The following is a 22,369-nucleotide window of genomic DNA, read 5'->3' as shown; positions in this document are numbered from 1 at the left end:
ATTCCAAGGCTAAAAATACCTATGTCCATAGGTTGCTTGAATTTGATATACAATTATATGATACGAGAAACATAACTTCCCTCCGCTTAGCCGTACTTTTAAGTGTTGTGTGCTTTCGAAGGCGGTCTTACTTTTGCTTTGCAGTGATGCTTTGCTTCTGGGATACAGTATAATACCTAAGAGCTACACAACCTGCTGCGATCACTAATTCCCGCTTATGGATTTCAAGAACTAGGGCGCTCAAGTACGTTAGTATACGAGCCTATAGATAATTCCGAAGAGATTTTGTGTGCGATGGTTACGCGTGATCGCTATACTAGGTATATGACCACTCTAGCTTAGGGTAGAAGGGAGTTCCTAATATGTGCCTAATTTTAAAGGCCTTAAGTATAATATAACTAGTGAAAAATGGTGTCTATGGTTTTCAACGCTACGTTATATAGCGATCTAGCCATAGGATGGAGAAGGGCTAGCCAGGGCACCGAACCGACGGTGAAGTCGCACAAGAAGCGATAGGGCCATAGTAGCCCCTCAAATAACACTATATGTGCTGCTTCTCCTCCGATATATTCAAGCCGAGCTCCGAAGGTCCCGAAAAGGTTGTTTAGATCGCCATCGCTAGTTGAGTGGGGTTGTTGGTCGAGAGTTAACATCTTTTTCATGTCCCTGGCATTCTTAGAATCCTAGAGGGATGAAAATATAATGCATGCGAGTAAAACGAGGCTGACTTTGAAAGATCAAAAATAAATTCAAGATCATGAACTCAGGGCGCGTGGCTGAGGGCCACGGAGTGGTGGGGTACTCTGTAGGACGCAGCCAAAGCGCCAGAGGGACCAATGGACGACTTCAACACAGACACGTCGATTAGGTCAAATGAGTTCGATTCTACAACATAGGGGCTCTTTCTTGAAGATATAGAATCTAGGGCAGCATTTTTTAGAATAGAAACTGGATACTATTGACATGAGCGCATGATGGACGGGATAAAACACTGGGTAGAAGCCATCGTAACTATTATTACACCCCTTCAGCTAGCGATTCAAAATAACAGGATTGCGTATATATGTAAAACACTTGGTGTTTTAGTCCCTGCGCCCTGAGCCACTTTTTCAATGCAAGCGCTTAGATTATATTTTCGGGCACTTAATTGTTGTGAGATTACTACTACTTGCATTTTTACATCTATCTCAACATGCTGGTCTCAGCCAGTTGATCCACACGTCACAGGAAATTTGCATCGTTTCTTAGGCATTTGCAAAATTCACTAAAGCTTTGAACATCTCGAGCAAAGGAAGGCTACCCCCATTGATGACCATTTTGTATCCTCGCGACCGAGTAGAGCACACTGTATTTTTACTGGTTTAGTATGTCAGAAAGCAGGATGAGCAGCACTGGAAATTGCACTGCCTCGAACTACACGACCGATTGGATTCTGGCTATTTTATGAGACTCATGGAAGAGTAGAAGTCTATTTAAGCCATTATTTAGAAAGTTCTAATATCAGCTGAATGCTATAGGCAGATAGAACAAAGGATTGGATCCTAGTAATAAGTGTAGATCTTATGAAGATAGTGAAGTCAGAGATTATGACTGCCTGATCGCGCAGGCAGCCACTCAGACCCTCGAGGTGCCCAGGAACTTAACCTTGGAAGCAAAGTTCGATTGCTTTCACAACTGCCAGTTTTGGAATCAATATGGGGCTTAATCTCATGCAGGTCTGCTCGTGGTGCGTTGTTCCTCGGTTGGCCCCTGTTGTACGGAGTAATCTGGAAGAATATTTCAGCTAACAACTAATTAACCTGTGTAGGTATGGTGTTTTGGGGCGATCCTCTTGGCTGGGCATGGGCGGTTACTCGGGGTATCGATAGATAATTGCAGCACAAGATACTGGTATCATTCCAGTTCAATCTGATCTGCGTGTCTCATTGGTCCAGCAAGAAGAGCAACATCGCGGGATCTCGAAGACAAGCCCCACGTATATTGTACATCTAGCGCAGAATAATATGCATGGTCTAAATTTGGATATGGGACACGTCATGCACTAGTAGAGGCTTCAACACTTGCATACTGCATCCTAGCGGCTATGACCATTTTCTGTGCCATTGGCGGCTGGTATCTCGAACAGGTGGCTGCTTCTTATACTTGGGGGTATAAGAGAAGTCAAAATACCAGCTAATGCTTTGCACTCACTTTCATTTATCACATTTTATCTTTCTTTTGGTTCACGAAAAATAATAAGCATACACGAAACGAAGTACAACGCCTACAAAAGAAAATGAAGCTTCCAGAAGATCATATATTTTACAGCAATTGCAGTCTGGCACAAAGGGCGGAGAGATTTTTCGGAAGCTCTAATGTGAACGTTTCTTACATCAATGTTTCCCAAAATGCCGACTCTCAATTGTCAAAGGAGAAAGGAAATTTGGCAAGCTTCGAGGGCTATATCCTTCCAGAGCGTTCAATGGATGCTTTGACCGCGCAGCTTTGGAGAAATGGGCGATACTATTTTCGAATTTTGAAGGAAATGGAACGGGAAAACAACAGCAACTGGAAACGATTTTGTGCCACGATGGGGAGCCACCAGGCAATGTCCTGGCTAAGGCTAAACGAATGGCTGGAAGGGGCATTTCATCCTCAAGAGTTGGCGGATGCAGCCCAATCTGCTATAGATTCTGCGGATCTTCCAGGGAAGCCATCGATTCGGAACATATGGCTTGACTTGGTTCAATTCCCCGAACACGCGAAGCTGGACCAGTCCAGGTACCACCAACGGCTAGCTGAACTTTTTTCCGCCGAGTTCTGTGATACAACAATGCTTACCCGTCGTTTAGTAAGAGAAGAAAATTGGGACTTCCACCTTGAATGGTTTCTCCGACTGCTCACTTCGAAAAGACACGCGGCTCATGATCATGCTATGTGCCAGTCTATATCCCACGGAATCTACCACACGTCGCCGTTAGCACGAAATGATACTACTCCGGTTGTGTTGCATGTTGCGCCGAATGTGTACGAGCCGCCTCCGCACCTCAGCAAGGTCAATGATATATATCCTGTTTACTTATGGTGCATCTCCGAGAAACGGACAGTTGAAACCAAAACATTCAACTGTGATCAAAGGCCCGATTACGTCTGTGTCAGCCATACTTGGGGAAGGTGGAAGAAGGCGGCAGAGACTAAGGTGGAAGGCTGTCCCTGGGACATTCCACAAAATACTATGTTCGAAGTCATCGATCTTCCGACACAACTCGAAGCTCTTGGAGAGAGGTTAGAATTTCACTATGTCTGGCTTGACTTGCTTTGCATTCCGCAAACTAGAGAAGGCGAGCTAGGCAAGGTCGCTAAAGCCGAGATCTCTCGCCAGGCTGGTATTTTCGGAAATTCAGCGCTCTGTATTGCATGGCTCAATTACATACACGACTGGGGCAGAGAAAACGATATCGTGCACTGGCTGGCCCTCAGATACCTGTCTCTGACCACCAAAAAAAACCATTACAAGGAGAAATTAGAGCAACGTAGCCGACTGCAGTGGGAAAATCGAAAACTGGAGCACTCTAAGCTTGCGCTCCAAGGAGAGAGTCCGAATGAAATTCCCCTCTTTTGCTGTGAACAGCGATCACCTTGGTTCTCGTCACTATGGACCCTCCAAGAAGCAACTATTTGCCCGCATATGGTACTAATGTCTCGGTACTGGTCACCCCTGCAAGATGTCCGTGGCATACCTATCTCCTTGGGGACATTAGTATTATTAACCGAAACGGTGTTCAATCTTGGAATGGAGTTGCCACCCGATGGCGAATGGTGCAAACAGGAAGAGGAGTGCCGCACAGGCTTTTACAAGCCCGCATGGGAGTTACACGAAGTTTTCGTCTTATCTGGCTTCAAGGGTCCTGCATTCAGTTCTCGCACGATGATCCTTATACAGGGCAGCTTTCGAGAATGTAGTGGACGCCGAGCGGAAGCTATTATGTCAGCCTTGGATGTGAGAGAATGGTTCGAGTCCGAGACCAAACAAGATGACGATGACTTGGTCCTAGGAGTTTATCCACTTCGCTTCGTCAAGGAGGCTGCTCGAAAAATTGGCCCAGAGTTTGCTCTAGCAAAAACAGCCTACGATGAGCGTTCTACTGAGCTTTGGTTGAACCATGAGAAGGGACCAACACCACGCAAAGGCTCTCTTCTGCCGTTTGTTGACATATCATCAGAATCCTCACACGTTCCTGAGCTGTGGCCACTTAAGGTTTACGACCTAGACTGGCATTCAACTTTTGATTCGTGGGAATTTTTACCTACAGGATCTGTCCGCATTACGAAGGCCGTTATTGTGGGGCAGAGGACTCACCATGGCACAAAGGTTCTTCCTGGTCTTAAGGTTCGAATTTTTTGCGAATATCCACGGGCACACTATTCAAAGGGGGGCTTTTCTTTGGGTAATTGGTTGGCGTTGGGGGGAGGCAAAGGAGATACTTACGCTATTCAAATCTCAGCAGACCTTGGCTTGATTTTCAAAGGGGTTTGTGCAGAGGGTGAGCTCGGGAGCACAGATCTTTTGCCGCTTATCAAACTCGTCAAAGTGGGCTGTTTTAGCTTCACTGAAAGATTGCGAACTGAAAGATTGCGTGATTCTCATGTAAAGGAGGTGAATTGGATTGTACTCTAGAAATTGTTCCAAGAGATATTTGTTGACGGTCTTACATAGTAGGCCATGATGTTTGCTATCACATGCAAATATTCTCCAGAATCTCCAGAATCATCCATTAGTACATATAGTTTGAGGACATGGGGTCCGAAGAGGCTTGGCTAAGGCTAAAGGTGCCCAGAGGGTAGCTAGGGGCCCTCATTACGACCGAGTGTAGCAAGTATTCAATATACATTGTAGTGCGAGAGGGAAAGAGATAATTTATCAGGCAGATCCAGTTGTTAAGAGCTATTAGAGCTATAAGACCGCTAGACAGAATCTGAAGGAGTTCTAAGATAGCTGCTTCGATAAGGTGAAATAGAAAAGAGATGTGTACTATATGGATAGTATGAACTAATAGCTGCTTTTCCAGGGAGAAACCTACGATGACACCTAAATCTGAGATTAAGATTGAGATTGAGATAGAGATAAGAAAAAAGGACAGAAACTGGATAGAAATTGACATAAAAATTAGGACAATTAAATTCAATCTTCTTCGGGTACACATTATGAAGACATGGGCTAAAATAAAACAAATTACAATTTGGGATCTAGTCAATCGGACAAAGGAGGGAAAGGCCGGATGAAACTAAAAAGCAAGGTTAGCAACCCGATCAAATGGAACTGAAAGGACGGGAGCACATACTGAGCAGGACACTCATACCCAGCAGGGTTATTCTGAAGATAGAGTTGGTGATATTGCTCCGCATCCCACCACTGGCCTGCCGGCAGGACCTTGGTAGAAAGCGGCGTTTTATACCACTCCTTGCTGACTTTTTCTGTAATATTCTCCGCGATCTTCTGCTGCTCTTCTCCGTGTGTAAAGATCGCACTGCGGTATTGTGTGCCAACATCCGGGCCCTGCTGGTTTTCTGTTGTGGGGTCGTGCATGCGGTAGAAGAATTCGAGGAGCTGGCGGTAGGTCACAATTGAGGGATCAAAGGTTATCTGGAGGGCTTCGGCGTCTGTGGAGGCCAAAAGAAAAGAAAAATAAGCATTTGAAGATGCGATCGCGATAAGGAATTTCGCGCTAATTTAGTCTCAGATTGGATAGCACTTACGGCCAGTTGAACCAGAGCACACAGCTCGGTACGATGGCGACGAAATTACGCCACCGCAGTAGCCCACCTTGGCGTCAAGGAGGCCTTTGCCATTGCCGAAATTCTTGCGGTACATGTGCTCAACGCCCCAGAAGCAGCCAGCTGCTACGGTCGCGGTCTGTGTGCCTGACATTCTGCGGGATTGTGTTTCCGAGTTTAAAGAAAAAGCCGAGCTGGAGAAGGGACGGAAGAAGCGTGAGAAAAGGGTCGAAGCAGCCGGAGCGGCGAAAGTCATCTGTGGAAATTCTGGCGACGGTGGAGACGTACTTGATAAGTGGGGATCCGCGCTGGTTCGGCAAAGAAGCTGCACAGGGAACTGTAGATGGAAAGGGAGTTGAGTATAGATGTAAGAGTAATTGAATTGAGAAGAATAGAAAAAAAAAAATGTTCGAAGAAATAGAAGCTCGAAAATTGGAGCATTGCGATCGCGTCATTTCAGAACTTACAAAGCAGCGGGGAATTTCGACAGGGATTGGCTGAAGATCAGGGCTCGGCAACCCCATCCCGAAATTGATATTGTACAAATATGCCTAAGCTAAAATCCAACAATCCAGACCAAAATTCCATAAGAATTCGGTGTAACAAAAAAAAAGAAAGGTGGTATCTGCTACGCCAAACGCCAATTCTAAACAATTGAAAAAAAAAAAAAAGAAACACCAGAGTTCACTACCACTGTGAGTTGTGGTCAGCAGGAGGTGCTGCCATCGTACTGAGACGGATGGCATCTCTGCTGGATAGACTGATATTTCGAGGTCGACCGTCTCCACCTAATGTAGTGCGGCGTCCCGTGTGCTTCATGACTGGGAGAGTATGAGGACTCAAGACCCGATGCTTGACATCATGTTCTCTCTCGCTCTTGACCATGCGCCGTGCTTGCGATGCGGTGAACATGTGGTTGTCAGCTGGTGAGGTCGCGTGTGTGTTCGAAGTTGGGCTGCGACGACGGTGAACTCGCAGGGCATTGGAGGATGGAGTGTTGAACTGTCCACTAGCAATCCGCCCACTAGACATCCGTCGCATGGCCGAATTGATCTTGATTGCTTCTTCCTTGTCTGACTTCCAGTTGTCCCTGTTTTCAGATACAGGACTGCTCGAGAAGTTCCCGCTGGGACTACGGACTGCAATCCGCGATGGGCGTTCCGCCAAGGTGCGGTTCATAAAGCTGCTCCCTTCAATATCACGGAGGGGGAGCTCTCTCTCCTTGAAAGAGGAAGACTGGATGATGGTGGTGGTGCTAATGGTGAACTACCATTTCTCTTGGTCAAAAACCCTGCCTTAAAGCGACTGTTGTTCTTTTGAACGTTCAAGGTAGGCTCAGCGGATTCGGCAGGCTCGTCGGGGGTGGGGGAGACAGAACCCGATGGGCTTATAACTCTCGGGATGTTTCGTGGAATGGGAGATCCGGATCGAGGTGGCAACCATGAGTCTTCGAAGCTGGCTTCATCGGCAGAGTCGGCCTTCTTGGGGGTCTTTTGGAACTCGGTCAAAGTGCCATCTTCCTCGTCGTCCTTCCATCTGACAGATCGTTTGGGAACCTTTATCTGGGCTTTCTTTGGTGAGAAGCTGACACTCTTCCGGCCGACAGTGCCTTTACGGCGACGTGGAGAGCCTTTAGTTGGTGAAACAGGAGCAACAGGTGTGAGTGTGACTGGAGGGTTGGCAGTCGATACTGGTGGCAAGCTGACCAAGCTGAATCGCTTTTTTGTTTTCGTAGGGCTTGTAGGCCTGGCAGAGCTGAGGTTCGGGATCGAAGGCATAGTGCCATCTGGTTTCACCAGGTTGGTTGCTGCATCTGAACAATCCTCTAACATCTTTGTAAGGATGGACCGCCCCTTTTTTATAGCCTCGTTTGCAGTTAGTTGCATGATATCCTCGATGGAGTTCATCATCTCAAACTGCGCTTGCAAGAGAAGCTGCACAGCAGCAGCTTCTCCAGCCTTGTCCTGTTCTAACACGGCCGTCAAGGATTCGCGTTCTGCATTGGACCGAAGAAGATCTGCTTCCCGGTTCAAATTGGCGTAGTCGCTGTTATCGGTAATATCAAACTCCTGAAGTTGCTTTGCCGCGTTTTCGACCGCCGAGTTGACCGCTCGGTCCCAGGTGCTTTTTGATAATTTCTGGTTGTAATGATGTCTGCTACCTTCTAGTTCTAGAAGGATTCCCTGTGCAGATTTGCGAACGGCATATAGGTTCGATAATCCCTCCTCGGCCTCACGCGCGGCGCAAACATTATCAAAGGCAGCAACCCAAGACGATAAAATGCCAATTCTGCGGCCGATCTGCCTTAGTTTCAGCATGTTGTTAGTCTTCTCTTGCCTCTCGGGCAACGTGTGTTCATAAGCATTGCGAATTCGAGCAACACCCTCGCGCAGAACAGCCTCTTTCTTCTCGCCCTGCTTGCGGAACTTGACATAGGCCGCCTTTTCATGTTCCTTTGCCTGTGCTTTGAGCTCATTGATCAGGTTCATTTGCTCGTCGATCTTGACCAAGAAGTCCTTCACGTGTCGGTTGACATTGAAAACATTCCGTGTGACCTTGGTCTGAATGTTCTTCGCTCGATTCGCATATCGAAGAGTATTTTGGGTTTCATCAAAGTGCTGGCTTGAGGGGCTGACGCAGACAATCATGACTGTCTTGCAATTTCCACCAAGTGCAAATTTGAGTAATCGAGTGAGCTTGGAGTTTCGGTAAGGAATGTGATTGCGCTTTCGCGGGTCACAAAGTGCGTTGATGCAGCTTCCCAGGGACAGCAGAGACTTGTTGATATTAGCGCCTTCGAACAAACGTTCTCCTCTGTTCAGTGTCGCGCTGGCACGCTCACTTCCCGCTAAATCGATGATACTGAAAGTGGCCATGGTATGAGGCTCATTGACGTCGGCATTTCGGTCTTTTTGGGCGATGTTGATTTGAAGGACGGCGTGCGATCGAGATGAAGTGGCATTTGCTGCGGTAGGAGACATGGTGCGGCGCTCATTGCCTTGCATGATCATGTCCATTACCTCTCCCACACTTTGCGGGTGGTAACTTGATAGCCCAGCAACTGAGACTGACTGGTTGGAATCCTCCCGCAGCATCAATCCACCCTTTCCGCTGCTACCACTAGGGACAAGCAAGTCACGAATGGTTTCGTTATAGATCTCGAGGTAGGAAAGAGAAACTTCGGTCGACTTTTCGCCTGCTCGTTCGTCGATCCGCTCAAACAGCTCCTGCATGGTAAGAAAGATGATGCCAGGCTGCTGGGCGGTTCCGGTAATTGTATGGGTCTTTCCACATCCGGTAGCTCCATACGCAAATACCGTGGCATTGTATCCGTCGAGCACGTTGTCGAGCAGGCTTCGTGTTGTCGATTCGTATACCTCTCCCTGTGAGGCATTTTGGTCGAAGATGCGATCGAAGGCGAAGGTCTGGTCCTTGACGCGCTTACCGTTGGGCACCACGCTCCTGGAGAACTTTTGGACAGGATTGTCCTCTGGGGGTCAAACACCCTAGTCCAGTTAGGATGTTGGACCCAATATTCAAAAAGCACAGAATACTCACAAGCATCGGTCGTCAATTACTTTAACGATAGATCGTATACCCTTCTGGTTAAGCTTCGGTGTCGGGGCACCCGCGAGGGAACCGTCGCCGAGGAACAGGGGACCCTCGTCACATCGTGTGATCTGAGCTGCCTCCCTGATAGTAAAAGGACGGACTCTGACTGCAACGCTGATCGAGGAAGCGCCGTCGGAGGCAGCCATGTTGGAAGGTCGGGTCGGACCAACCCCAAGTCGCGAAGCTGTTTTGCGGGGTCGGTACGTCAGGCAGTTGGCGACACCCTGCAATGGCAAGGCCAAGGGGGAAGCTTAGGTATTTAGTGTCGAAGATAAGGAATGTAAAAGAGTCGAAGAATGGGTCTAAAGTTGTATGGGGTAGGGGGTGCAGTATTCTCCGAGGGGGGCTCCTTGAAGCGATTTCATTTGTTGATGCGTGTGCATGTTGTCATCTAGTGGTTGCTCCGAGCAACCGTTTTGTAGTGGAGTTTAGTGATTTGAGAGTGGCAATACAACTCTTTCAATACTTAAGAGTTCCGAGTCACACGATATGAGTGTCTCACGTACTGCACACATCCTTCTTGTTTTATTCACACCTACTATTTTCTTATTCAAGGTCACGACCAAATCGTGGCTAGTATTAGGCTTTTCATAGTATTACCCTCAGGATGCTTAAGCAAAAGCTATGGGAGGTGATCATAATATTATTATGACATCCACTATCACTGCAACGATTCCCTAAAAGTACTTACACTAGGTAGAAACGCTAGTTATTTGTATCAAAAAAGCGTGTAACTATATTTATTCTAGAGATATGGGCAAGCTATGAACGTAAGAAACATCACATTTGGTGTTGATGCTGTCCTAATACCTTTTTTTCGCCTGAACAAACGCCATGTGATGGTTTGAATCACTAAAACCCTCCCCCTGAAACGCCAAAGGCCACAGACATGTATTTTTTGACCTAATCCTTTCTTGCAAGTCATCCATATTGACCACCTGGGGATATCATGCTTGGTCGTCTTCATAGGTCGGCATGACGACATCCCAGCCTGGATCCTCACCATCAAGGTCCATATCAAGACCGCCATTCTGACCTTCACTGGATTTGTGGAATCGGAAGGCGATTGAATGTCCATTTTGAAGACCCGCCTCCATTATAGTTACTGACTCATTCTGTAACTTTACATCTGCCTGGAGGCGCTTCCAGCCTTTCTCGAGGTCCACTCGGTCGACAGGTTCACCGAACTCAATGTTGCACGAGTCGTCAGGAAGAAGGTCGCCATTTATGTCCTTAATATCTCGCGATTTCAAAGCATCCAGAAGCCTTTCTTTGGTGGAGTCGAGTGATTCGTGTGGTTGGAGCATTAGAAGGACAGTGGTTTTATGCTTTTTGAAGAGGATTGTCACAGCGCGCGAGTCGGTTTTGGATTGCTTGGGCGGCTGCTCGGTAATTAGTCTGTATTTGATAATCTCTATTTGAAAAGACCAATTTTCACATACCATCTTGAAGATTGCAAGGGAATTAAAGCGTAGGTCGCGTCCGTGTAATTGATTTGGGAGAGTGACGGAAGGCGGAGAATCCAGCGGGACTCCCGCCTTCCGCGCTCCGAATTTCTGAGCTTTACCAGCATCGGTTGCTCACATTCACCACGTTCTCTACAGTTAGACTGTGAATTTTATCGCTACTTGCCTCATTTCTCATTTACAGTCTTCATCATGGAGGCCAATCACCCCCCGTCTACCGACCCGCGGCATAATTCCATCGTGCTCAAGCTCGTCCACTGGGACAAGCTGTTTGAATCCGACAGCCCTCCACGATTAGGCATTGAGTTCGGCAAGCGGTTGCCGTATGCTACCATGTCCGCTTTCTCAACTGGGTTGGCACTAGGATACTACCACGGCAGCAAAAAGGCAGGGCTTGTGTTTCGGGCAGAGAATGCGCATCGTTTCCCCACGACATCAACAGGGTGGTTCCAATATCATAAAACAAAAAACTATGTTGGTGTGGTTGGAGGTGTTAAGGATGGCATGAAGATGGGATTCAAGCTCGGTGCCGGCGCATTTGCATTCTGTCTGTTCGAGGAGACAGTAGACTATGCTCGGCATGACAAGAGAGACTTTTTATCGACAGTCACTGCTGGGTTGTCATTCTCCGGAATATACAGCTTGCTTGGTAAGGACACCATTCCGCCTGGGCATCATTACTAGAGGAACCAAAGCTGACCTAGCTCGCCCACACAGCTCGTCACGATGTCTATACTGCCGCTCGCACAGCGAAGCTTGGGTTGAAATTGAGCTTGACATATGGTCTTTTACAAGATGCCCTTGAGACCTTGAAAGGAAACCGCCCTGCCTACGTTAATTTCTTCCTCGGTAACCGTCGGTCTAAGGTCGAGAAGGAAGGATCGATCTGATCATAGGTGGGCCCATGCCACAATGGCTCCCTAGATCCTTCTGTGCCACGGAGGTCCCAGTCTCGCGGCAGGTTTGAGATGTCCTCAAAGCTGAGAACCAATGCTGTAGGCTCTCTCACTTCACTCTTCAGGACGCTCTTCGACGTTCGAGCAATGGCTGCCATGTATGCTGCTGCAGGTGGTAGGCATTCGACACCGGTGAGATGCATCGCATATCCGAGTCAACCTTGGAATGCCGCCCCAATTACTACGTCCTGGGCCTCATCAAGCCACTCTGAGATATTTAGTCCGGTGATCATCCTGGCCTTTCTCCGTCTGATTGTGTTTCTTGGCAGCAACGCTCACGCCACACTCTTGGTCACTTGTATTATTTGCAATTTTTTTTGATACCCACTTGTCCAACTACATAGCATCAAACAAGATGAACAATTTTGCCCTTGGGTTGCTACATGGACACGTGACCCACGGCCGGATTCTGTGTTGGAGTATGATCACGCCGTAAGTTGATTGGTAACGCCATTGTGGCGTGACTAGATTGCATTTGGACTAGAATACTGTGAGATCTCATAAACCATATTTGAAGTTCAACGAGTTAAGGGGTTATTAGGGTACAGAGTACCCCTGGAGGTAATAAAATATAACCTAAGGGCAACTCCGCCACATAAAGATGTATAGAATATAGTAAATCAGCTCAAGATCTTGACAACGGAGCACGTATATTTTCCCAAGCCTTTTTTTTTCTCTTTGTCTCCAGGTATAAGTAAAAAGATAGAGAAGATCGGCCCGGATGCTGCAGGTTCAAAGGATTGACCGCTTAGTGAGCTTAGTGACGTCCCCCACTTTTTTTTTAACCAAAAAAAAAAAAAAAAAAAAGAAAGAAAAAGTCTTCTAGATTGAAATTCCTCAAGTAGTGTAGTAATTTAGAATCGAATCAAAATCTCAAAGTGGAGGTTCTCATAGAGTTTCCGAAGGTTCCCAGCTGATCGGTGGAGAAACCGCACTTGACGTCGATTCGGAAAACCCCCCACCTCACTGAAGACCTTAGCTCAAACTTATCGTCTCTGACATTTTTTTCTCCCCCAATCTCTGCTTCTCTATACCCTACATCCATGTCTGTCTGTTAAACTCCGTGATAGCAACCCATTGGGCGCTGAAAATGCCGATGCGAAGTTCGACGCTGCTTTCGTCGACGTCATCGATTTATTGACTTCTTTATGTCTGGGAGAAATAATTGAACCCATCCCACATCCTCATTCAGAATAACTTGATCACAATGCGTCGCCATGGCAGGTCCAGTGGTGGTCCAACAAAGGCCGTCTCGCCCTTGTCCGACACCGTATCCCTCATACGTTCGTTCGATTCGGTCATGAACCCAAACCGACCCGTGCGCCCTTCGCCCTTGGCCTCCTCCCACATCAAAGCTTTACCTTTGGAACTGATAGATCGGTTGCGGTCTTTCCCTCTGTTTCAAGCTACCCCAGAATCCTTTTTGATCGAGGTCGGACAGCACCTGCGCCCACAGCTCCATGCACCCAACGATTACATCTTGACGGAAGGCGATGAGGCAAAGGCAATATACTGGCTGGTGCGGGGTGCCGTTTCGGTCACGTCTCGGGATGGTGAGAGTATATACGCCGAGCTCAAACCCGGTGCTTTCTTCGGGGAGATTGGATTGCTCATGGACCGTCCTCGCACTGCGACAATTATCGCCCGGACTCGATGCATGCTGGTCGTGCTGACAAAAGACGACTTTCGGAATATATTGCCTCGGTTTCCGGAGGTCGAACGGGCGATCCGGGAGGAGGCGCAGGAGCGATTGATGATTTTAGAAAAGAAAAAGAAAGAAACCTCCGCGCCTGCGCTAGATCTACCGAGCCCGGCGCGAAGAGGCTCAAAAAGACTGCGTGAGAGCTTTTCGAAGGATCTAGCCGTTGCAGAGGATGATGGGGATTCGAGTGCCAAGTCTGTGTACAAGAAGAGGAAGTCACCGAGCCCCGGTCGGCGGGATGGCTCCAGTGCATTGGCAAATGGATTGGTCAACGTACGTCTCTTACTTAAAGAGCTGCCGCTTTTTTCTGGGTTGCCTGCCGATATCCTCCACTACCTTGGCCTCAATGCCCAACCGCGATCTTTCCCTCCATTTACCGACATCATAAAACAAGATTCCCAGGGCCGTGAGCTCTACTTCATTGTTCGTGGCGAAGTAGAGGTTCTTGCGGAAAAGGACCATTCGTCAGCAAACAAAAACAGCCCAAATGGGCTCATTGAACGGCCAGGAATCGAGGTCAAAGCTAGGCTGAAGCAAGGCCAGTACTTTGGCGAAGTGGTCAGCCTAGATTTAGCACCTCGGAGAACTGCTACAGTTCGATCTGTGACTTCAGTTGAGTGCTTGATGCTCGGCGGTGACGTTCTTGCTGAATTCTGGGAGAAATGCCCTAGTGGCGTGCGGGAGCAAGTCGAACGCACCGCCCAAGCAAGACTCCAAGCGGCAGCCGATGGCGATGTTGTCATGTCTGACGAGGCAGAGCCGCAACCATCTATGGGTAATCTCGCCCTTGACGACAGAGTAAAGATCACCTCATCACGGCGACGTTCAATGCCACTACTTACTCTCACTGAAACCGAACTCGATGGACCACATCAGTCCTCGCGCGTTGAAGACGAAGAACAGGATGTGTTACGGCCCTCCGATCCCGACCCTTACTTCAGCATGGGTCTTGATAAAGTCAGGATGCGAAGTCGACGCGGCTCGCTGGCACCGTTAGCCCCCGAAGAGGTATCAGGGGAGCAGCAGCGGGCATCTCCTATTGAGCCGCGCTCTGCCACTTCTTCAACCCTCGCCCTGCCCGAATCTGCCAACCTCTCCAAGTCATATCAGACCGAACGGCCCCGGATCGATGGCTCCAATGGATTACTTCCGGACAGTGTACTGCTAAACATTTTTCAATTCCTTGAGCTCCACCATCTTCTTCGGATTAGGGCAGTGTCCTCCCATTGGTCAGAGCTCTTGACAAGATCTGCGGACGTCGTACATGATCTAAATTTGAGCGTCTACAACCGGAGAATTACAGATGACGTTCTTATTAAGATCATTTGTCCCTTTGTCGGCAATCGAGCCCGATCGGTCAATATCAACAATTGCTTTCACATCACCGACGAAGGCTTCACGGCATTGGCTGCGACTTGCGCCCCGAATACCACCGTGTGGAAGATGAAGAGTGTGTGGGACGTCACGGCCTCTGCCATTCTTGACATGTCTAGCAAGGCTACTAATATGCAGGAGGTAGACTTGAGTAATTGCCGCAAGGTCGGAGATACACTTCTTGCCCGGATCATTGGATGGGTAGTACCCGCCGACCAGAAGATGGGTGAGAAACAGTCATCGATCAAACCTACAATTCAGACAGCAGAATGTACAGTGTACGGCTGTCCAAAATTGAAAAAGCTCACTCTCTCGTACTGCAAACATGTCACCGATCGATCTATGCATCACATTGCGTCTCATGCCGCTGGTCGGATTGAGGAAATGGATTTGACTCGTTGCACCACAATCACAGATCAAGGGTTCAAATACTGGGGGAATGCTCAGTTCACCAACCTACGAAAGCTTTGCTTGGCGGATTGCACGTATCTGACGGACAATGCCATCGTCCACCTAACCAACGCGGCCAAAAACCTGGAGGAATTAGATCTGGTAAGTCTAGTCATTGTTGAGCTCTGCCAAACTAAAAGCGAAATATCATGGTTTACTAACCGCTGCCAGACGTTTTGCTGCGCATTGTCAGACACGGCAACTGAGGTCCTTGCATTGCAGTGCTCACATTTGAAGTATCTCAACATGGCGTTCTGTGGCTCCGCAATTTCCGATCCCTCCCTCAGAAGCATTGGTCTTCATCTACTTTCTCTTCAACATTTATCGGTCCGTGGCTGTGTTCGAGTCACTGGGGTTGGTGTCGAGGCCGTCGCGGAGGGCTGCCATCAACTCGAGGTTTTTGATGTCAGTCAATGCAAGAATCTCGGACCCTGGCTTGAAGACGGTGGTGCTATTCCCTACCAGCCGAGAATCGAATTCAAAACTGTCGCCCCTAACAAGAAGATTCCTCAATGAACAAGCAACCCATACAAAGCTTGACCTTTCTCATTGGACACCCCTACCTCGGTTTCTATACCGTTACTTTTTCCTCCACGGCGCCTAGAGTGACCCCCATCCTCGAAGTTGCATGATACATTTATTGGCACATAATGTATGCCTCCCTAATCTTTGTTAATTTCTAGGCTCATGATTTTCTAGTTTCTGCTTTGCCATCGTTAACTGATCTCGGCGTTTGAATTTACCTGGACAATCTTCTTCACTTTCGGATTACATTCTTCTGGGCTGCAGGTTCTTGTTTTTACATTTTGGTGGGGGTTTCGGGTCTAGCCCGTGGGCAGGCCAAGCATGGAGTTCAAAGACGGAAGGCATCAAGTACATGGGGTCTATTTCTTTTCCTTAATACTCAATGTTCTTGGGCTATCTATCTTTTCTTACGACATAACGCACATCTGATTTGACATTTGCTGTATCTTAGGATGCTATCTATTTCTGTATCTAAAATTAAATGTAGAAATTTACTTGACTATAAGCCGAAAAGTCTTGAAACCCATGCTCTTTCTATTTGAATAGAGGCAATGCCAACGCATACATTCGGCATAGAAGCTCTGGTGGTCTTCCCAGGGGAAACTCACAGTATGAGGGATATGCAGTTGAGAGACATCCTTTAGCATTTGGAAAGTGAGCCGTGTGCTTCTTTCATCCGTCTGTTTCGCTATTTGATAATAGATCCTAGGATCAGTGAGAAAGGTTGGATAGTCACTATGCAATGCGTGAAATACGTGGCGATCGACACACGCAATTGCAGCACCAATTAAGGCTGAGAAATTCACTTCGGGGGTCCTAAGACTCTAAGATTTATCCCAAACTAGAAAGACGTCCGAGGAAAAACAGAGAAATGCGCCAAGAGAATGCTGACCGGCGTTAAAGAACGATTGGGCTTAAGGTTTAAGGTTTAACTTCAGAATGTCGGAGATCCTAGGTTTACATATTGCCCCTGTATTCTCCTTTCAATTGGCTAGAAAAATATATATGAGCTTGGGCGTTTGTTAATTCCGTAAATGTCGAGAAGAGTGCGCGGGAATAAGTCCGGGGTTAAGGGAGAAACGCCAGAATATCGAAAAGTTAAGCAACCCCAGAGACCGGTGGCAATAGTTGATTCATAAAAACTGTAATTGACAAGGGCGTAAACTAATCTCTGGATAGCAAAATATGACTTGCTTGTATATAAGGGAGATCTCACCTGCCTGTCTGAACAATCTGAATTCTGTTGATATCTCTATTACCGCATAATTTGCTGTTACATATCTCTCTCAAAATGTCGCAAAAGCAAGACCAAGTGATCCTAGTCACCGGTTCCTCTGGCTTCATTGCCACTCATATCGTGGAGGACTTTCTTCGTGCTGGCTATCATGTTCGCGGAACCGTCCGCTCATCCGCCACGGCCGAGCTGGTCCGCCAAAGCTTCTCTCAATTTACACCTCGATTGAGTTTCGTGATTGTGGAAGATATGGGCAAGCCAGGAGCATTTGATGAGGCAGTTCAAGGTGTTCAAGGCGTGATTCATACCGCAACCCCATTCCAAATCTTCAATGTTGCGGACAATGAGCGCGATCTACTCCGTCCAGCCATTGACGGAACCATCAACCTCCTCAACTCCGTGCTCAATCATGCTCCTGAAGTAAAACGCGTTGTCGTCACTTCTTCTTTCGCCGCCATGGTAGACATCACCAAGGGCTCATGGCCAGGTCACGTTTACTCCGAAGCCGATTGGAATACGACACCCTACGAAGTCGCAGCCGCTAAAGGCGCTCCGGCTGGTCTGGCATACACTACTGCTAAGGCCTTAGCTGAACGTGCTGCATGGGATTTTATGAAAAGCAACAAGCCCAATTTTGATCTCGCAACAATCATGCCCCCCATGGTGTATGGCCCTAATATCAATGCCACTGCCAGCTTGGCCAAGCTGAATACCTCCTCTTCTGATATTTACCGCCTGATTTCATCTCAAACCAAATCTTCTGATGAGGTCCCGCAAAATATGTTCTGGTCATTTGTGGATGTTCGTGACGTTTCAAAGGCCCATCTTCGTGCCTATGAGGTTCCTGAGGCCGGCGGCGAACGTTTTTTCGTTTGCACTGGTAACTTCACGTATCAGCAGTTTGTTGACGCTCTTCGTGAGAGGATTCCTGAAATCCAAGACCGTGTGCCTATCGGGAAGCCGGGCACTGGAGCTGTCCCGTCGAGCGTATACACCATTGACAATACGAAATCACAGGAGGTCCTGGGTATTCAATACCATGCGCTTGAGGATACTGTTGTTGATGCTGCACGTTCTCTTTTGGAACTGGAGAGAAAATCTGTCTAGGTAGTGCATAGGGAGACCACGCTAGATCAATTGATGTATACTGACTCGTTAAGTCAATCCTTGATATCTATGGCTCCTTCCTATCTTAAATTGGAAAGTTATTCCCACACGGCACCCCGATCCCAAGAACCTTAACCATTATACCTACAAAATCTATATACCCCTAGCCTTAGAAGTCATAAAGACAAACTTCAACTTATAGCCTAATAATGGCCTTTGTGGCGTCTTTTCTGCTGGCTTTGTTATCCCTTTTCTTTAGCAACTTTTATAGGGCCTTGTCTCAGCCCGTTTGAGGTCGGATGTGGACATTCATTGAGATAAAGACAAAGGGTCCAACAATTCATTATATTATGCTCTGATGTACCTTTCTTCTCTCCGCCATGCCCTTTCTATCTATCCCCTAATTTCTATTTTACTTGCTGTTGCCATAACCTGTTTTCACTCGACCTTTTTAGCCTGGCAGAAATCCCAATCCATTGATTGAGCACCACATGCTTTGTTCTATAGATATATGATAATTTATCGCCATCAATCCCTACGCTGGTTTGAAAAACAACAGACAGCGACATCCCAGGCAGTTACAATGGCGGCTACTTTGGTATCTAGCGCGCTCAACACACTGTCTATACTCTGTCTTCAGCTTCTGTGTATCTCACAAGGCCTGGATTTCTTTTCTCTATGTCCATCTTATGTTTTTTTGGGCTGTCGTCTCACGATATTCTCGCTGTTCATTCATATCCTTTTCACTATGTTTACATGGTGATATTATAGATAGTGCCTCTTACAGTTCATCAGCTAGCTGATCAAGACAGGGCGCTAGTCCAGCCTAAACAGAGCACGTCCCTTCCAAAAGCCCAGCTTCTTCCTCATACTTGGCGGAATCTTCAGTTTGAATCATCCTTCTCCTGATCTCCTTAGTAGCCCAATAATAACAAAGATCCTCTGAGATTTTTTGATATATTGATGTCATTCACTCCACTTTCCCATGTCGGATTTCTTGTTTTAATTTGAAACAATTGATGCATGTTGCCAAATTCAACCCGTCCATCGATGTATTCGATATATTGCATAAGTCCCACACTTGTCATCTTCTTCGATGCCGTTCCGTGCTTCCTCTTACGAGACTGTTGGCTTATCTGGCTCCAATGGCACCTTGGCTCCTCTTCGCCTAGCATATGTAGGTAGTATACATATCATATCACCTATCTATGATCTATCATCTAGTAATTTTGATGGGGATGTTACATGAATAATACCTGAAAAACTTTGTAAGAAATATAAGCTACAGGTAAAAACAAGTGAGGGAATACAAAAGACGGAGATTTCTTGGAAGAGACTTGAGAGGCAGCACAAACCAGCCATAGAAATCATGGAATATTCCCACGAGTACCTTCAATATTCTAAGGCTTCTCGGGGCAGCATAGGCAAGAAGCTAAAATCAATAAGAGCAAAAAGAAAATTGCCCCTATTAAAAAGAAGGACAAATCTCAAGGGCATCCTAACACGCTTTTTTTCGGCCATTCAATATCTTTCAATATTTCAGATAACATGGCGAAAAAGCAAAACAAAACAATCTGCAGAAATCCATGTAGAATGCAAAACAAACGAAAAGAGCGAGGAAATGGTCACTTGCAAATGATCACCTCGGAATATTTCTCGAAAATTGCCCTCAGATCAATAGGACGACGAGAGGTCTGAGAGTCATCATCAGAACTGACAAACAAGGCCTTAAAGTCCGGGCGAATGCTCTTCGCTGCATTTCCCTGGAAAACGACATCGTCGTCTTCCAAGTCCTCGGGTTGAGGATTTTGGCCAGCCCGGCGATCAAGGTCACCTGAAAGAACATCATTTTCTTCTAGATGAGTATTTCTGTTGGTATCTGTGTCGGCTCCACCTGGAAGGATGACAGCCAAATCGTCGTCAAGATCAACCAACACGTCCTCGGTGAAACCTCCTGTGCTGGTCAACACAGGGAACTCCTCAATGGAATCGCCTTTTTGGCTCTCGGTCATCCCATTCGCCTGCTCTTGTGCTTGTGTACAAGGTGACCCGCCCTCAAGGGAGTCGCACGCAGGCGAACCTGGTGGCTGTGGCTGGGAGGGGACTGGGACTGGGACTGGGACTGGGACTGGGACTGGGACTGTGACTGTGACAACGCCTTCTTCAACCACCGGAGGAGAGCAGTAGTTGCCAACGGCGGAGTCCGGACCTGATAAGGCGGCATCAGCCGCAGTAGCAATGGTTTGGTGGAGGGATCTGTCGTCACCGTCTACCCGGACTAAACCCCCGGAGCTGGCTCATCGCTGCCTACAGCAGCGGGCTCCTCTGGCAAGTGCTGCGTTTCCTTTGATCCGATATGGCCTGAATTTGCTGCTTCCATTTCTGGTACCATATTTGGGGGCAGTTGGACTAATTCCACGTCGTCGTCAAAATCCAAGAGCACGCCAGTTGGCGGCGATGCTCCTGTCGCGGCAGCTCGAACTCGAGGGGCTTTTAGGACGGCATCAGGGCAGGTTGACTTGCTCGCTATGGCTCTAGATCTACTTGTTGTTATTGTTGTCCGAGCCTGGGGATTTTGTCCGCCACTAGCGCGACTTGCAGGGGCTTCAGTCCTGCTCCTGTTGATCTGATGAGGTCTGCGGCCGCCATTGTAGGGCTCGCGGGGGGTTCTGTGTCTGAGGCCACTGGATGGAGGCTGTTGGTAATATAATGTTAGTATTCAGAGCATAATAGTTTGTTATCACCCAGTACTCACAAGGCGGGGAAGCTGCTCGTCTCGAAGTCCAGGGCAGGGAGTATTAAGGAAATATCTGTTCTCGAAGAGAAGTGCGAGCCTGCCTTCTATATTGCACAACTCAACTGCCAGCAGGATCTCATCATTTTCCAAAAGCTGTTTGTCGAGAAAGTTAGCGCATAAGTCTGAAGTAAATATGAGGGAAATAGTTGTGACTTGCCCAGCTATGGCATTCGCGGATAAGGGACTGAGCCTTGCGCATTCGGTCCAATGTTCGAGCGGCCATTTCGAACAGCAAGTGTGATGTTATGCGGAAGTAAAGGTGCAATGAGAAGATCAAGATATGTGGATGCTGGGTGCTTAATGCCGAGAAACTGCAGCTAAATGCTGAAGCTAGTGGTAAAGGCGTGGGAGGGAATGAAAAATGAGGAATTTTTCAAACTGTGCATGCAGTTGTTGAAGCGTACTGTTGAGACTTAGCCACATGTGATAGAAGGCGATGGTTGATGAGAGACTCGAGGGAAGATCTAAAGAATGCCTATTTTATACCTCAACCCTATAGTGCCGTCGCCACTGCATAACTTTTAGTTGAGGTCTGATCCTATAGACTTTTCCTATGCGCTGCTTATGGCCTCACCCTATCACCTCCCTTGTGTCCTCTGTCTTCCTACTTGTAAGCACTCCTATGTGTACTTCGATATCCCTGAGCTATATGATCTTAAAGGGATTCATAGATATGGTTATTATAAAAGTTGTTCAAGAGAACTAGTATACAAGTCATATTACACGTTTTGTTATATGCTCAGATCCTGTATTTCCAGCCTCCTATTGATAGTTTTAACTGCATCTCTAACATATGGAACTATCTATCTCACTTCCGATATCCCTCACTTCTCAACCACCCATTATACACAACACTTCTCTTCGCCTGAATGCTCAATAGTCAAAAGACGATGCTCTCAGCCTCACATTCCACCTATGCCACAGCACCGTGTCGCACGGAAATGTACAACTAGCCCATCAGAGTCAGCAAATCATGGAGAAATTGACCTCGGCTCGATCACTGGTCCTTGAGAGCCACTAATTGGCAATTCACATTATTATAGTAATCTAAGTCTTGAGGTGCCGCCCCATTCGGTGACCTATCTGCCGCTTCTCCTTTCACCAAGTATCTCAGAACCAGCCTGTTGTTGGTGGGTTTGACTATAGCGCTGGGCAATCTGCTCATCTTTATTCAATCAGCCTACATACATCAAAATCAACAATCTTCAAGACTTCAGCCCACTTCCACAACTACAGGATGAAACTTGACATAGCTCATCCACCAAACAACTAGTGATGTGAAGGGTCGCCCCGCCAGTATATGAATTACTGCTTTTTAGCTCATTTTCCAGCATTCTTGTTCAATGGCAGGTGATGGTTCAAAGTACTAGTAAATCCATGATCTTAAATATA

At 47.3% G+C, this 22,369-nt stretch overlaps 8 protein-coding genes across 8 annotated transcripts; 4 read left to right on the top strand and 4 right to left on the bottom strand.

Annotated features, from left to right (window-relative positions):
- Positions 1–2,275: 2,275 nt before the first annotated feature.
- Positions 2,276–4,657, top strand: N7517_002808 (uncharacterized protein; the record flags this gene model as incomplete). The annotated part of the gene is made up of 1 exon (XM_056720538.1): positions 2,276–4,657. The coding sequence occupies one exon, from the start codon at positions 2,276–2,278 to the stop codon at positions 4,655–4,657; it is 2,382 nt and encodes a 793-aa protein (XP_056584673.1).
- Positions 4,658–5,230: 573 nt separating this feature from the next.
- On the bottom strand, positions 5,231–5,908 carry N7517_002807 (peptide-methionine-S-sulfoxide reductase; the record flags this gene model as incomplete). Its single annotated transcript, XM_056720537.1, has 3 exons — positions 5,231–5,264; positions 5,322–5,640; positions 5,737–5,908. 3 exons carry the CDS (start codon positions 5,906–5,908, stop codon positions 5,231–5,233), a joined length of 525 nt encoding a protein of 174 aa, XP_056584672.1.
- A 533-nt stretch (positions 5,909–6,441) lies between these two features.
- Positions 6,442–9,512, bottom strand: N7517_002806 (kinesin family protein; the record flags this gene model as incomplete). Its single annotated transcript, XM_056720536.1, has 3 exons — positions 6,442–7,009; positions 7,045–9,216; positions 9,313–9,512. 3 exons carry the CDS (start codon positions 9,510–9,512, stop codon positions 6,442–6,444), a joined length of 2,940 nt encoding a protein of 979 aa, XP_056584671.1.
- Positions 9,513–10,313: 801 nt separating this feature from the next.
- N7517_002805 (uncharacterized protein) lies at positions 10,314–10,811 on the bottom strand (the record flags this gene model as incomplete). The annotated part of the gene is made up of 2 exons (XM_056720535.1): positions 10,314–10,748; positions 10,809–10,811. The coding sequence occupies 2 exons, from the start codon at positions 10,809–10,811 to the stop codon at positions 10,314–10,316; spliced, it is 438 nt and encodes a 145-aa protein (XP_056584670.1).
- Positions 10,812–11,024: 213 nt separating this feature from the next.
- N7517_002804 (uncharacterized protein) lies at positions 11,025–11,722 on the top strand (the record flags this gene model as incomplete). Its single annotated transcript, XM_056720534.1, has 2 exons — positions 11,025–11,481; positions 11,550–11,722. 2 exons carry the CDS (start codon positions 11,025–11,027, stop codon positions 11,720–11,722), a joined length of 630 nt encoding a protein of 209 aa, XP_056584669.1.
- Positions 11,723–12,995: 1,273 nt separating this feature from the next.
- N7517_002803 (uncharacterized protein) lies at positions 12,996–15,830 on the top strand (the record flags this gene model as incomplete). Its single annotated transcript, XM_056720533.1, has 2 exons — positions 12,996–15,416; positions 15,486–15,830. 2 exons carry the CDS (start codon positions 12,996–12,998, stop codon positions 15,828–15,830), a joined length of 2,766 nt encoding a protein of 921 aa, XP_056584668.1.
- Positions 15,831–17,130: 1,300 nt separating this feature from the next.
- On the top strand, positions 17,131–18,180 carry N7517_002802 (SDR family oxidoreductase; the record flags this gene model as incomplete). Its single annotated transcript, XM_056720532.1, has 1 exon — positions 17,131–18,180. The coding sequence occupies one exon, from the start codon at positions 17,131–17,133 to the stop codon at positions 18,178–18,180; it is 1,050 nt and encodes a 349-aa protein (XP_056584667.1).
- Positions 18,181–19,805: 1,625 nt separating this feature from the next.
- On the bottom strand, positions 19,806–21,200 carry N7517_002801 (uncharacterized protein; the record flags this gene model as incomplete). The annotated part of the gene is made up of 4 exons (XM_056720531.1): positions 19,806–20,436; positions 20,478–20,875; positions 20,936–21,070; positions 21,135–21,200. The coding sequence occupies 4 exons, from the start codon at positions 21,198–21,200 to the stop codon at positions 19,806–19,808; spliced, it is 1,230 nt and encodes a 409-aa protein (XP_056584666.1).
- Positions 21,201–22,369: the final 1,169 nt, after the last annotated feature.

Source organism: Penicillium concentricum (genome assembly GCF_028827145.1).
Source record: "Penicillium concentricum strain IBT 3081 chromosome Unknown utg000001l_segment0_segment0, whole genome shotgun sequence".
Taxonomy (NCBI): Eukaryota; Fungi; Ascomycota; class Eurotiomycetes; order Eurotiales; family Aspergillaceae; genus Penicillium; species Penicillium concentricum.
The sequence above is the reverse complement of the archived record's forward strand: the minus strand, read 5'-3'. Positions and strand labels throughout refer to the sequence as shown.